This window comes from Bos taurus, chromosome 19 (genome assembly GCF_002263795.3).
Source record: "Bos taurus isolate L1 Dominette 01449 registration number 42190680 breed Hereford chromosome 19, ARS-UCD2.0, whole genome shotgun sequence".
In the NCBI taxonomy this organism is placed as follows: domain Eukaryota; kingdom Metazoa; phylum Chordata; class Mammalia; order Artiodactyla; family Bovidae; genus Bos; species Bos taurus.
In genome coordinates, this window is record NC_037346.1 from 36,681,208 (window position 1) to 36,694,929 (window position 13,722).

The following is a 13,722-nucleotide window of genomic DNA, read 5'->3' on the forward strand; positions in this document are numbered from 1 at the left end:
CCACCATGTGTCATCTGCCACCCCCAGAAGATCACTCCATGTGTGTTTTGGAGAGAAGGGGGTGGCCCCTCAGGGCCTCGGAGGGATTGACTGCAGGCCTCCTGAGGTGGGGGGCTCCCACTGCCTCCCCTACATAATACTCCAACTTGGGCTTGTCTCTATCCAGTCTGGGTTGGCGTGAAGTGCCTGGGTGGGCTTTCCAGCTTGCTAGGGAAAAGGTTTAGGTAGTAAGAGGGAAATCTGACTTGGGAGCTTCTAGCCTGGCATTGGAGGTCCCTCCTCCAAGGTCTCAGGCCAGGCTGGACTGGATTCCCTGAATTATTTGCCATCCCTTGTCCTCAATCCCAGAGAGAGAGAGAGAGAGAGAGAGAGAGAGAGAGAGGGAGAGCGAGTTTGTACTATGCACTCACTGTCCCCTGTACTTCCCTAGCCTGGTACTTACCACACAAGTGGCTGGTCATTCTCTAGCTCCCTGTTATCCCACAGGGACTGCCTCAGTCACCTTGATATACCTAAGACCTAACACAGAACAGGGGCTCTTTACATGTATAGATGGAGAAGTCCAGTTCCTTCCAGGGTTTTCCTTCTTCTCTCCCTCCTGCTCCCCTTTCCACTAGGTGAGTTTGGGCCTTTCCACCCCCAAGAGACACTTCTCCCAGGGGAGGACTGGACTGCCTCAGTGAGTGTGTCCTCTCCCAAGGTGAGCAGGGACTCTCCCTGGACTCAACGTGGACACAGAGATGTATCCGGTTCCCTCCAGAACTAGGCCAGGAGAGCATCTGCTATAATGATCACTCAGACTTTGATCATTCCCAGTATTAGCATCTTCTGGTTTCACACTGGTGTGTCTGAAAATGTGGACATTATTAGAACATTCCAGAGCTAGAACCAGATAGCCAGGTAGAGGTAGAGGGCTCAGTGCCTCTAGTTCGGTGCTGCAAGAGCCAGCTGGGAGAGAAGAGAAAGCTGAGCAATCAGCTCCAGAAGTCAGAACAAGAACAGACCTCAGCCAAGGCCTGGGTTTCTGTACAAACTTTAATTTCTGGATGTTCATCACATGGGGGATGCTGAGAGCTTGCAGGGGGAGCGCTGCTACTCAGATTGGATATAAATATGAGCAGTTCCTTTGCACTGAGACGGCTATGAGGAACTGAATTGCTAGGTTCACCCCATCTGTTTGGGACATCTCTACTTAAACATCCAAGAGTCTGTTTGTCCCTATTCTCCACAAAGTTTTACCCTACTGAGTTCCAGAGAGTGTATGCCTGTGGATTTGTTTAGGTATTCTGGATGGGAATCAGACTCTTAATAAATACTTGTTGAACTTGATGGATAATTGGATCCATTATCTACTCAAAGTGAGAAGATACGGGGGAAAGAGGGGCTTTCTTAGGAAAGGAGCAAAAATTACCCATAGGTCCACAAAAGTCCACATTTTTGGTATCCCATCTTCTTCACAGGATGGTAAATAGATGTATAAGTTATGCAGGTAAAAAAAATCTAGAAAAATCAGTGGGTGTGTCTCAGTGGTGGTCAACTTGAAGACTTGTCCGCTTCTGTCCACATCAATGGGCTGGGTAAGGCCCAGGGCACACAAAGAGAAAAAACACTTAGTGTTTGTTGCTGGTTGAATCCCAGACTGTGGTGGGACTGCAGTCATTTCAAGAAGGGGTGACAAGACTAGGGGTCGTGGGAAGTCTGAACTCCAGCCAATAAGTTTTTTTCCAGAGCCTCTGACTGGAGGGAGTGTCCAGTCCTGGGTGGGGGTGGGGCAAAGGCTAAGGCTACTTGGGTTATGAGGCAAGGAGGAAAAGACTCATCACCCCATCCTTTTCCTCCTCTAGCTCCTCATCCTCCTGAGAACACCCATCTGGTTTCCTCCCAGCCCAGAGAGGGTGCAGGTGGGCTGGGTCCTGCCTGGGCTCTGTAGGAGGCTGGGGCCTGACCTGCTCCTCCTCAGACTCACATCATCTGAGGTGGAGCTAGGACATCTGGGGAGTGATGCTGATACCAAGCTCCAAAGCTGTTGCCATAGCCACCAGTGGGCAGGGCCCCTGCCTTGGGTAGATCCCAGAGGGCTGGAAGAGGTGGAGAACAGGGAGACAGGGAGGGGGACCTCCCAGGGAAGTCCCCTTCCTGTCCCCCAGAGTTCTGCTTCAGGAGCTTCTTATACTTGGAGCGTTTGTTCTGAAACCAGATCTTTACCTATGGGGAGAAAAGGGGAAACAATGGAAGATCAGGAGGAGTGACCAAGGGAAAGTGGTCCAGCAAGAGGGACTCACTTGTCCTGGGAGAAGAGCAGATGTTGAGAACATTGGCTCCAGGCCTCCATAAGCCCCTGAAGGGCCTGAATTCTGGCCTCTGAGTTAGTATCCAGTTCTCCCAGTCTGAGTACCCTCTTATATGCCCTGAATCACCCCACCCACCCCTTTTCCGTCCCCCATCCCCTCCTACCCCCCACCCTTTTTAACACACTCCCCTAGTCTACTCCAGGCCAGCTAAGAGAACTGTGAAAATAAGGCTGGGGACTCATCAGTCATTCACACCTGAGGGTGAGTTCCCAGGGAACACACTTGGGGAAGGCTGGTGGAGGATGGGACTGGCCCCACCTGCGTCTGGGTGAGGCCGAGCTGCGCAGCCAGCTGGGCCCTCTCGGGCAGCGCCAGGTACTGCGTGTGCTGGAAACGCTGGTTCAGGTGCTGCAGCTGCAGACTCGAGTAGATGGTCCTCGGCTTCCGGAGCTTCTTGGTCGAGGCCTGTGGGCGCCGCTCCGGGGGCTCCGGGGACAGCGGCGGCTTCTCCGAGTCTGGGGGGCGGGACGAAACTGTGTGTGCACGGATAGAGAGGCGGATGCGCCGTCTCACTGCTCATCTGCATCTCGTTCACATTCTGGCCACGAATTAGCAAAAGCTCAGGCACGGGGCTCGGCCCTGCTCTACCTTGCGCTCACCCTCCTTTCAAACCCCACGTCCACTGCGTGCCGGGTGGGACTAGCCGCAGCTCTTGCCCTCAGGCAGCTCCTACTCTCAACGGTCCTACGACCCTAAGAGAACTGCGCCAAGGGCCGGAGCGAGGGTAGAGGCGGCGCCCCGCGGCGGGAGGGCAGAGTTCAGCCGCGCGTGGTGGCGCCAGCTAGGGGCGGGGCGGGGCAGAGGGCTGGGGCGAGGCTGGAGAGGACGAGGGAAGGGCATTCCGGGCGGAGAGAACTCAGACGCACTGTTCAGAGGCCAGAGTCAGTGTCTGCGTGGCAGCCTCCCCGCTGCCGGAAGACGGGCGGTCGGAGGGGCCAGACAAGAGTGGGCCTTGAACGCCAGGATGCGCAGTCCTCCCAGCATCAGAGTATGGAAAGTGCCCCAGGCTTTGCCATCACCTCCCGTATTGTGAGGGCCTCCTTCTCCTGAGGCACGCCCTCCAGGAAAACTGACATCTCTTCCCTCCCCCAAGGCCTGCTGGCTGAAAGAGTAGGCTTTCAGGGGCTCTAGAAGTCGGTTGGTGCAAGACCGCCCCCTCCTCCGCCCGGCTGCACTCACAGAGGGGTTCCCGATTGGCACGCAAGGTGACCGAGGTTCGGAGAGCGCAGGCCCTCGGGGCGGCTTCGGGATAGCGCTGCGGTGCCGCCGCGGGAGATGCGGCCACCTTCTGCTTTCCCGTTCAGCCCCTGGAGGAACCTCGGTCGAGTCACAGCTCTGCCCTGGGATGGGGAGAGCAAGGGGTTCCCCTCTTCTGATTCGAGCGTCCCACCCTGCGCCACCCTATCGGGACATCGAGACCGTTCGTGCAAAGGGCAGGGCCGGGATGGACGGAGCGGCCGAAATGTCCACGGGCTTAGGGTTCGTTGCCCGCCGCCGAGCTCAGCGGACCGAGCCCTGGGCCCCGGGTGCCTAGACGCAGAGGGGGTCCGACCGCGTCTCCCACCGCCTCGCCCCCGACATTCTTCCTCCTTTAGGGCTCACCCCACCCACACTTCAGGTCCCCTGCCCTCGTCCGGCCGCGGTGACCCCGTGCCTTCACCTCCCCCGCATCCCTCACCCGTGGTCTCCGGCGCTACGGGCTTCTCAGATCCACCCCCTGGACCCCCGCTTCAGCCAGTTCCCAGAAAAACCGTTGGGTTTCCGCTCCCGCCCGCGCCTGTCGGGCCTCCCCTGCTTCAACCCCGCTGCTCGCCGCCCCGGGCCGGCCACGGAGCGACCACCCGCGCCTCTTGGGCTGCAAAAACTGAACAGTTCGAACTCTGAGGCAGAGACAGCAGGAAGCCTTCTTCAGCTGCGAAACTCTCAACGCCCTCCTCACCCTAACTCTCCCAGCAGACCCCACTCCCAGTTTCTTTCCCCACCGCTGCTTTCTCCACACCAGTTGCAGCAAGTCAGGACGAATCTGCCCAGGTCGCAATTCGGGAGAGCGAGGGCCTCCCTCGAGGCAGCGCAGCACCCGCCTGCTCATCGGGGCGGTGGCAGACAGCTCACTTAGAGCCAAACCTCTCCCTGAGGCAGGGGTGAACAAACTGGGGGCAAAAGGAAGACCCTCGCAAGTCCTCTCTCACACCCCAATCATTTAATCTAGAGTGAGCCAAATCCCTCAGGTTCAGTGAGGTTTTCGTTGGATCCGGGGAAATTTTGTAAAGAAAAGGAACTCTCCACTCTTTAGTCCTTAAACCAAGAAAAGGGAAGGGAAGACAGGACTGAAAATACCAACCGCAATTCCAAGATTTCTCTTAAGGACAGGGTTATCTTATTCCTATCCCACTAAACAGACACACAGGCACACACAAATGTACCATATTAGCATATACTGAAGAGAAGAGACCAGAGGATTCAGTTTTTTAGAAACCAGATCATTGGTAGAACGCCCCCTCCCCGAACTACCCCCCCCCCTCCCCCAGCTGCTCCTCCTCCAACCACAGACCCAGCAGCAGAAAAGCAGCAGCTCCAGTTTTGGAACAGAAGGCAGTTAACTTTGGAGGGGCTTTGAGGAAGTTCCCTAAAATCCTGTTTTCTGGCTTCATGCATGAAAGCCAATTTGCAAGGGCCAAGCCTGAAAAACAGGCTGTGTCCTTGATTCATTCACACTTTCTTTCGACCTCAGTTTGCTCATCTGTACATCAAGAAGGTTGAGCTCCTGAATCTCCAGGGTCATTCCTGGCTCTGATGTTTATGAGGTCATGTGTTTCAGCAGAGCAACAAGGAAAGGGAGGGAGACATCTTGGTCCTGGGCTGACTCCAGCTAAGTCACCAAGTGAGTGTGCCTCCTTGGAGGAAACTGTGCCAAAGACAGTTGTGGGGGCAATTTGGTGGGGGTAAGGAGTTCAGGGGAACTAAGCTCTAAACACAAGCCAGTACAGAAGGATGTATGTGTTGTGTTGCATGCGTACAGCCCTGTGCAAGGCTAGGACCAGGAAGACAGGCCAGTTCCCTAGCTTGAGGCCACCCAGTGAGCACAAAATTGCTCCAGGCAATGGAACTGGGGCTTGACCTACCCCAAAGGCAAGGGGTGTAGATAACAGGAATGGCCAGTTCTTTGGCTGGAAGGCTGAGAATTACTACCAGAGTCTGCCTGACCCGCCTGTGGCTACATTCTTAGAATGATGGGTAGTAGGGTCTTAGCTCCTGACTCTACCAGGTCAGTGTTTGGTCTCTGTCTGACACATTCAGGCAACAGTCTGCGGAGAAGGGGAAGGGCCCCAGTATATGCCCCCACTTCTACTGCCTTCCAGCGGGGACCTGATTTCTAGTTATCAGGCTTTGGCTTGACCACTGCTTTCTGAAACAAGAACTGAGAGAGGGGCGACATTGAAGAGAGGAGGAGTGCAGGATGGAGAGAATCCTAGGGGAGAGGCTAAGCACCTACACCCACATCTGGATTGTTTCAGTTTTCCGTTACACAAGTAGGTACACAACCCTGCTGCCCCAGGGGGTGGGGTAGGGAGCCCAGCCACCCGGCTTCACACACTGCAAATCGAAACCAGGTCGGTCTTGAAAAGAGACCTAGATCAGCTCGCCCCCGCCCCTCCTCCCTGTCTCCCGCCCCATCCCTTCGCCCTCCCCCCATCCCCAGATCCCTTGGAATCTGAGTGAGGTCTGAATCCCGCCAGCTGCGCCCAACCAGGCGAGGGCGAAGTTTGGGGGCTCACTGGAGCAGGACCCCAGAGGTGGGCAGAGCCGCCGCGGCGGGACTTACCTGTCTCCCGCTCTTGATGAGCCGGCTGAGACGGCGCCGTGGATAGCTGGCAGGGCAGGTAGGAGTCTCCGGGGATGGCCGGCCCGGTGTAGGGATAGGGCAGAAGGTGGCCATACGGCCCAGAATAGGGCAAATCGGGGGCGGCTGCGGTTGCGGGGGACAGGCCAAGCTGGTAGGCAGCCACTACCGATGGCACGGGGGCGATGTCCGGGAAGACGGCTTTGGAGGCGTCCGGGCCAGGGAGGGGACAGGGCAAAGAGGTCATTGCGGCCGGGGCCGGGGCCCGAGGGCCTAGGCCATGGCCAGGCAAGGAGTCCGCTCCCTCCGCCAACTCTTTTTTTTCCGAGCCTCAGGCGTTGGGGCCGGATGAGCCCCTCAACCAGCCTTCCCCACACTTATCCCGGGGAAAGTGTCTCTCTGAGCCTCATCAACGGAGAGCCGGCGCCTGGGAAAGGGGTTCGGGGGGAGGGTGTCCCCCATGACTTTTCCCCTCCCCCCTAAATCCATGGGGCCCCCACTCGGCTGGCTCTAGGGTTCGGTTCCCGGGACCCGACGGGGTCCCCGCCCACTTAAACGCAGCGGATTGGCTACCACACGCGGTGACCTCACGGAGGCCTGCAGCCGGGGCCTTCCCCCCACCTCCCCGCCACGCTCCCACCCCCGCCCCCGGGGCAGCCCGGGGTAGGGAAATTCAGAACCAGGAGATGGGAGGCGAGCGGTGCGAACTCTCCATGCCCGGCTATCTCGGGATCCGCTGCAGAAAGGTGCTGGGGTTGCAGGACGATTGGGGCAGTCTGGTCATAACGGCACAAAGGCAAGGAAGTCGACAGGGCGGCAATGCCCAAGGGCCGAGGGGAGCAGTGCCTTAGCGGAGGCGCTGTGGCTGCGGGGGCGAAAGGAACCTGCGGTCGAGCTCTCTGGCTCTGGGGGATCTGTGCGGCGGTTATGACCCTGCCGCTAGGACCAAGCCCGCCAGTCCCGCAGCTTATTCAGCGCGTCGGAATGCGTGGCTGCCGAGCGCCGGCAGTATGTTGGTAAACAGACGCCGGGTCGGAGGAGGTGCCGCCCAGCGCCCAGCCGGCCCAGCACGCGCGCAGCGCGCACGCCCCAGCGGGGCGCCCTGGGCCAGGCACGCCGCGACCGCCGCGATTGCGTCTCACCGCCACCGCACCCCCCGCACCCCGCCCCGTCCTCCCTTCCGCTTCCGGCAGGGGCCCGGGTTCGGTTGCGACAGCGCCGCTCCTGCAGGCCCCCGAGGCCCAATGAGGGATCTGCCGTCTGGGCTTCAGCCAGTGCGGCGCCCCGCCTTTCCTGGCGCCGCGTGAAGCTTCAGCCTCGCACGAAGCTGGACAAAATCTGGGAGTGGGACGCGAGTCCAGTTTGATGGCTGCTCCTCGGAGGGAAATCCCTGCTGGGTGCTGGGAATACGGCAAGCCGGGTTCGTGGCCTCATCGTTCCAGCCTGTGTGCAGGGCCTGCCCCTAAATAGTATCCAAGACCTTTCTGGGCTGGTGTCTGTGTGGCCACAAGTATACAACTTCACAGGGACTCTATTCAAATACAACAGATACACTAGCGTATACCAGCACACCCGTGTCTTACACGGATGTTCACATTAGCATCCCTCCACGAACAGAGGTTCATTTATGGATCTGCAAATACAGAGTATATGCTGTGATGTGTACACATCTACACACGCAAAAATGAATAGCAAAACCCTAAATAAAAGCACTGTGGTTGTCTCTCACACAGACCCACAACTATACAAATTTAATTGACGGTTCACACTCTAAAGAAAACCCAAGCATATAAATATTTATATATACTTGTACCCATCCTATGAGACACACCAGTCCACACACATCTAAGCTGCTTCGTGTTAGGGGTGAGACAGTTACACACACACACACCAAGCCTGTCGGTCCTCAGATTCCCCAGCATACTCATATACAAAGCCTCTGTCATTTGAGTGTGCAAACAATTCATGTTTGTACACATACGTGTGCTCTCTTTATCAGGGTACAGAGTGAAGGCAGCGGTCTTAGAATTGGGGGGTAGGAGAGGACAACAATTGGAAGAAGAGGGAGGCTTAGAAGAGGAAGAGAAGGCAGGCAAAACAGGGGTGGCCAGGATAGACAAAAAAATTGGAAAAAATATGCAGTCAGTTGTCCTGAGGGAAGGAAGAGCAAGTCAGTTTCAAGCTGATGCGCCGTTGCAAAGTAGAGAGATGAATTTTGCCAAGAAAACACTCCTCTGACACCTGGCTCTGGATTTTCTCACCTGAAATCTTGGAGTATCAGGAGAAGGAGCTCTGTGAGGGAGTCCCCTCCTTTGGAGATCTGGGACCCACTTCCATCTCATCCAACAGGGTTTGGCTGGTTGAGAAATGCAATTTCCATATGGGACCTCCTTTCTCCCTTTCTTACCCAATTCTAGCTACGCCCTCACCACTTCCTTAGAACCGGGGCTAAGAACTTACAGGGATATAGCCTTTGAAAACTTCTTGCCACCATCATCTTCCTCTGGAGAGAGGCAGCCACACAACAATGCCATGCTGGGCTCCAGGGATGGCATCTCAGTGCGCACCAAAGGAGAAGAATGCTCTTTGAGGCTCCTGGTGCCTCAGGGGTAAAGAATCTGCCTGCCAATGCAGAAAACATGGGTTGATCCCTGGGTCGGGAAGATCCCCTGGAAAAGGAAATGGCAACCCACCCCAGTATTCTTGCCTGGGAAATGCCACGGGCAGAGGAGCCTGACGGGCTATACAGTCCATGGGGTTGTAGAGTCAGACATGACAGCAACTGAGCATGCATGCATGGCTGTCCGGGAAGCTTTCACAAAGGAGGTGCTTTTGAGGTGGAACTTAAAGTTTGGGCTGCAGGGCCATGTATTCAGAGTCCTTCCCTTGCTAGATCTATCGAGAAAGGGCAAGGGCAGCTTCCCCAGAGGCCCCTGAAGCAGTGACTTTGGGCATTCTCTGAAGCCAGGGAATTCACTGGGACTCATAGTGAGAGCTTCTCCTAGGCTCTCAGGGGCCTTCGATGAGGTCATGCAGCTCCATGCAGCAGCAGGCAACATCCTGCAGTCCTTTAGAATTTATGAAGTATTCACAACATCCAAGCCCTGTGCATCTTCACCAGAAATCTGTGAAGTGGCTACTGTTATTATCCCCAGTTTACGAACAAGGAAATCTCTACTTCCATCACCACCTCCCTCTTCAGGGCTCTCTCTTCCCACATGCTGGAGGGTGTGGGGCTTAGAAACTTCGAAACATCTTTAGGAAGCTTCGTGGTCTCAGATGTGGAATCCCCATGGAGGGGTCCCCTCTGACCAGTGCCACAACTTTGAAGCCTGGAGGGAGAGTGGGGAGATATGGAAGGGATAGGGGAAAGGTGGAAAGGATAGGCTACTGCTGCTGCTGCTAAGTCGCTTCAGTCGTGTCTGACTCTGTGCGACCCCACAGACGGCAGCCCACCAGGCTCCAGGCAAGAACACTGGAGTGGGTTGCCATTTCCTTCTCCAATGCAGGAAAGTGAAAAGTGAAAGTGAGGTCGCTCAGTCGTGTCAGACTCTTAGCGACCTCATGGACTGCAGCCTACCAGGCTCCTCCGTCCATGGATTTTCCAGGCAAGAGTACTGGAATGGGGTGCCATTGCCTTCTCCTAGGCACGGGCTAGGAAGGGCTGTAAATCTGTGTATGATGAGAAGGGAGGGAGGGCCAGCCTGAGAGGCCTGAGGCCTGGATTCGCATCCCAGCTCAGCTACTAACCGATGGCCGGCTGTGATAGCCTGGGTCAGCCATGTCCAGTCTCTGAGACTCATTTTATCCACTAAAATGAGGAAGCTGCGCTTAAGACCTCCAAGCCATTGTCATTTGCTTTAGAATAAATTGCAAAAACCAAAATCTAGAAACCTAATAAAACCAAGATGGAGGAGGAGGAGGAGGAGGAGGGGAGGAAAGCAGGCAGGCAAAACATATGAACTAACTCTCCTGTCACTATCAGTACTTCAGCCCTTGCTTGTCACAAAAGCCAGAAGTGGCTCTCCCAACTCTTTCTCACGCAGGTCCTCTCCCTTAGTGAAAGGGGCTCGCTTGGAGAACTCCAGCACCGAAGTGAGGGCCTGGGAGCGGACATCGGGGTCCCGGCTGGGAGACACGGCAACCCTGAGGGCTGGGGAGTCAGCCAAGCATCGATGAGTGGACACGAAAGATCCGCGCGGTGCACGATGGTTTGCAGGCTCTTCGCAATCGCCCGGCAAACACAATCCCACCCGATGCGGTTTTGATTCTTGGCGCAGAATAAGCGCCCTCGGCGTTGGGATTTATGCTTCACTCGCAGTCCTCCGACCTCGGACTCTGCCCAGATGCCGGGAACTCCATCCAACAGAATGCCTCTCCTCGAAAACACCCCTAAACACCTGAAGAGTGCAGTGCTCGCCGCGAAGTCCCTGAACTCGGTACCACACGGCGCGCCCGCGTTCGGGAGCAAAGGGAAGTACATGCCAGGGAGCCGGGCGCCGGGGTCTGCAACCCAATGTAGGCCCTCCACCCAGCGCCTGCGTGGACCTGCCCTGGGGCGTGGTTCCCGTCACGACCCGGCCCAAGGCTGCCATTGCGGGATTAGCAGCTCCCTTTTCCCTCCATCCCACCCATGGACCCCAAACGAAATTTTAATTTCGTCTGTTCTCCGTGGAATTTAAGTCCTACTTGTCGGAGCTTTCGTAGTAACTCGGTTTGGGAAAACTGTGAATAATCCGGTTTGGCAGGGAAGGGAGGGGGATGAAAAGTCTTCCCTCCGCTGGGCGGGGAGCTAGGTGGTTAAAGCCCCCACTCTCGGTGAGGCCCGCGAGGGGAAGGGGAAGTCTGTAGGGGCCCGCGTGCCCCGCCACACACAGGGATTTGACTCTTGCTGAAATGTGCATGAGTAATTGTCTCTTTTCTTCTTTGTAATGGAGCAGTGAATGAGCGTGGGCTGGCCGGCGGGCTGGCTCTCCGCGCTCCGGGTGCGCTTACCTCCACGCTCCTGAGAGCTTTCTCAGTGATTGGCGTCCCGGCCTCATTTTCCAGATCACCTGGGAGAAGTTCCCGGGAAGGGAAGGGGGGAGACCATGGGGTCAGCGCCGCCCAGAGATCCCGGCACCGCTCGGCAGGCTGGCTGTGCCCTGTGTTCTCCGGCAGGCTCGGTCCTCAGTCACTTTCCCCGTGTCATTGCTTTATTTCCAAATTTCACTCCCTCCCCGGGAAAAATCTTTTATTGGGGTTTGACCGGGACATTTAAAGTACACACATATACGAATTCACCAAATTCATTAAAAACAATACCATGAACCACTCTTGGACCAAATAACTCCCTCCCCTCCAAAAAAGAAAACGGTTAACAAAAAATGGGCGGCCCTTTTGAAGATGCGTTAGAGGCGCCGCCATCCGCGACGGTAAAGCCATTTGGCTGGCCTTGGCCCCAGCCCGGTGCGGGGGCGGGAAACGGCCGGGTTGGGGGCGCGGGAGTTCTGGGCGGGTGTCCCAGCCCCGGGCCTGTCCGGCGGGCAGACCGCGGGACGCCGCGCTAGATGCCCGCGGGGAGCGCGGAGAGCTGGAGGGAGGCCCAAAGCCAACCCGTCTGCAACGAAGTCGCGCGTCTGGAACGAAGGCAGCTCATTTGGTTTCTCCAGACCTTTCCAGACCCTCGCACGGAACCTAGGGCGTGTCGCCCAAGTCTCCATCGCCCAGCCCCAGACGGAAGCCACTGGTAGGACGTGGTTGGAGTGGGAGCAGCACCTAGCGAGCACTGACGAAGTGGGTGCGTGCACGGGCTCACAGAGACACAACACACTCCCTCCCAGACGCCAACAGCCGCAACACACACTCCGTAGGCCACCACGCCACGCCCGCAACACACACACAACCGCATCAAGCCCACCACACAGGTGACACGCACCTGGTTACTTAGCCCCATCCCTCTAGACCCCCTGGATCCAGCGGAAAGTCTAAATGGTGGGGTTATTGGTTTCACTTTCTGTAGCCAAGACTAGACCCTTTTGAGATCCGGTGTGTTTTTCTTTCGTAAGAAAAGAGTAGGTCCGATCCTGTGCCTAGTCTGGGTTGGAGTCTGGGAGAAGGCGGACAGCCGCACCTCTGTTGGGCTGGGCCTGGAGAATGACCGGAGTGCTTTGGCGAGGGGTCGGGAGTGGGAGGGTGGATGGGGGGGCCAGGCCTCCACATGGATGCCGAAGTTGCACCCGCAAGCCCCAAATAAGAGAAATAATCACGAGTACCAACAATACCACCCCCCGTCCCGCCCCCGCCGCCGCAAACCAAACTCCGCACCCTTTAACCCTGTGTACCACCAAGTTGGGCTCTGGGCGTGATGTTGGGGGGAGAGTGGACAAGGAGAGAGGGGTGGGAGGCAGCACAGTCCCTCCATCACTCCTCCCAGCTCTTGCAACCCTCCTCCACTGGGCTCAGCTAAGGGAGGCCCGGGTGCGAAGCCGAAAGGAGGGGCAGGCTCTGCCAATCTGTTTAAGAAGGGAGAGGTGGCTCCCGCCGCTCCTCCTGCCCACATCTACCCTCCACGTCAATCACCCTCATTAATTCCCGCTGGAAAGGATCACACAGGAGAAGTTCATCAACTGCTGCTTGGAAAAGGCTGGAGGGCAGGGAATGGTGTAGAGGGGGAAAGGGCTTGTCCTTGCTGGAGGGGATTGGGGGCTCTGCTCCTCCTGACCTCCAAGGGGAGCTGAACTGAGCTGAGCTATCCTTTCTATCTTCTCAGACCAGTTTACCCCTTCTCTCCAGTGAAAACTCCACTCAACTTGTGAGCTGATATGCACCTGTCCTGGCCCCACCTTGGCTGAGAGGTGGCTCCCAATCTCTGAGGGAGACAAGCCCTTCGCAGAAAGTGCCCAAGAATTAATGGGAATGGGGAAGCTCAGTCCCACTCCTGGCTACTACCAGGCAACCCAATAGGGCACTGCTTAGCTGCCCCGGGGTGTGGAGGTGCGGGTAGTGATTCTGTGACTGTGGGAGACACAGGGGGATCCAGATGGAAGCACTGTTCCTGAAAACAAACCTAAGGAAACTTCTGGAGTCTTTGAAGGCTGAGGTGAGCTTGGGTATTCTGAAACCCTGTGTCTTGGGTAACACAATAGTGATGGTAATAACAGTGAACACTTATTGTTTTCTGTGTTCCGGGCACTATGCTAAGCCCTTACATGGATCATTTTATTTATCACACAGATTCTATGAGGTAAGTATTCATTTTATCTCGACTTTACAGAGGAGGAAATTGAGGCACAAAAAGCCTGAGTAACTTGTCCAAGCTAGAACAGGCCAGCTTGTCATCTTAACCACCGTGGAGTTGTCTTACCTGAAGAAGCACCACTCAGCGAGGATGAGAGGAAGGGTTGGGGAGGAGGAGGGGACCCAGGGAGATGAATGCCTTCTGTGGAATGGTGCTGGGAGAACTTATAACATCAATGATGGCTGATGTTTATTATAGGCTTATGCTTTATGTGTATTTTTCTTGTTGACATCTTCAAACAACCCTGCAAG

At 56.3% G+C, this 13,722-nt stretch overlaps 2 protein-coding genes across 4 annotated transcripts; one reads left to right on the forward strand and one right to left on the reverse strand.

Moving 5' to 3' along the window:
- Positions 1-1,017: 1,017 nt before the first annotated feature.
- Positions 1,018-6,805, reverse strand: DLX4 (distal-less homeobox 4). Of its 3 annotated transcripts, none has more exons than XM_005220557.5 (3): positions 6,175-6,805; positions 2,610-2,806; positions 1,018-1,573 (listed from the first exon to the last, which is right to left on the reverse strand). In XM_005220557.5, the coding sequence occupies exons 1-3, from the start codon at positions 6,437-6,439 to the stop codon at positions 1,346-1,348; spliced, it is 690 nt and encodes a 229-aa protein (XP_005220614.1). In that variant the 5' UTR covers positions 6,440-6,805; the 3' UTR covers positions 1,018-1,345.
- LOC100196902 (uncharacterized) lies at positions 6,163-11,502 on the forward strand. Its single transcript, NM_001143749.1, is given in 2 exon segments — positions 6,163-6,232; positions 10,239-11,502. A coding segment is annotated over 1 exon segment (336 nt). The 5' UTR covers positions 6,163-6,232; positions 10,239-10,538; the 3' UTR covers positions 10,875-11,502.
- Positions 11,503-13,722: the final 2,220 nt, after the last annotated feature.

What these genes read in the sequence shown, in the direction of transcription:
- DLX4 (XM_005220556.5), bottom strand. Translation starts at nt 6,439, where the DNA reads ATGACCTCTTTGCCCTGTCCCCTCCCTGGCCCGGACGCCTCCAAAGCC. An exon ending in TCATCAAGAGCGGGAGACAG is followed by an intron (nt 2,807 to 6,174) that starts GTAAGTCCCGCC and finishes CCCGCCCCCCAG; the next exon opens with ACTCGGAGAAGCCGCCGCTG. An exon ending in TCGGCCTCACCCAGACGCAG is followed by an intron (nt 2,206 to 2,609) that starts GTGGGGCCAGTC and finishes TTCTCCCCATAG; the next exon opens with GTAAAGATCTGGTTTCAGAA.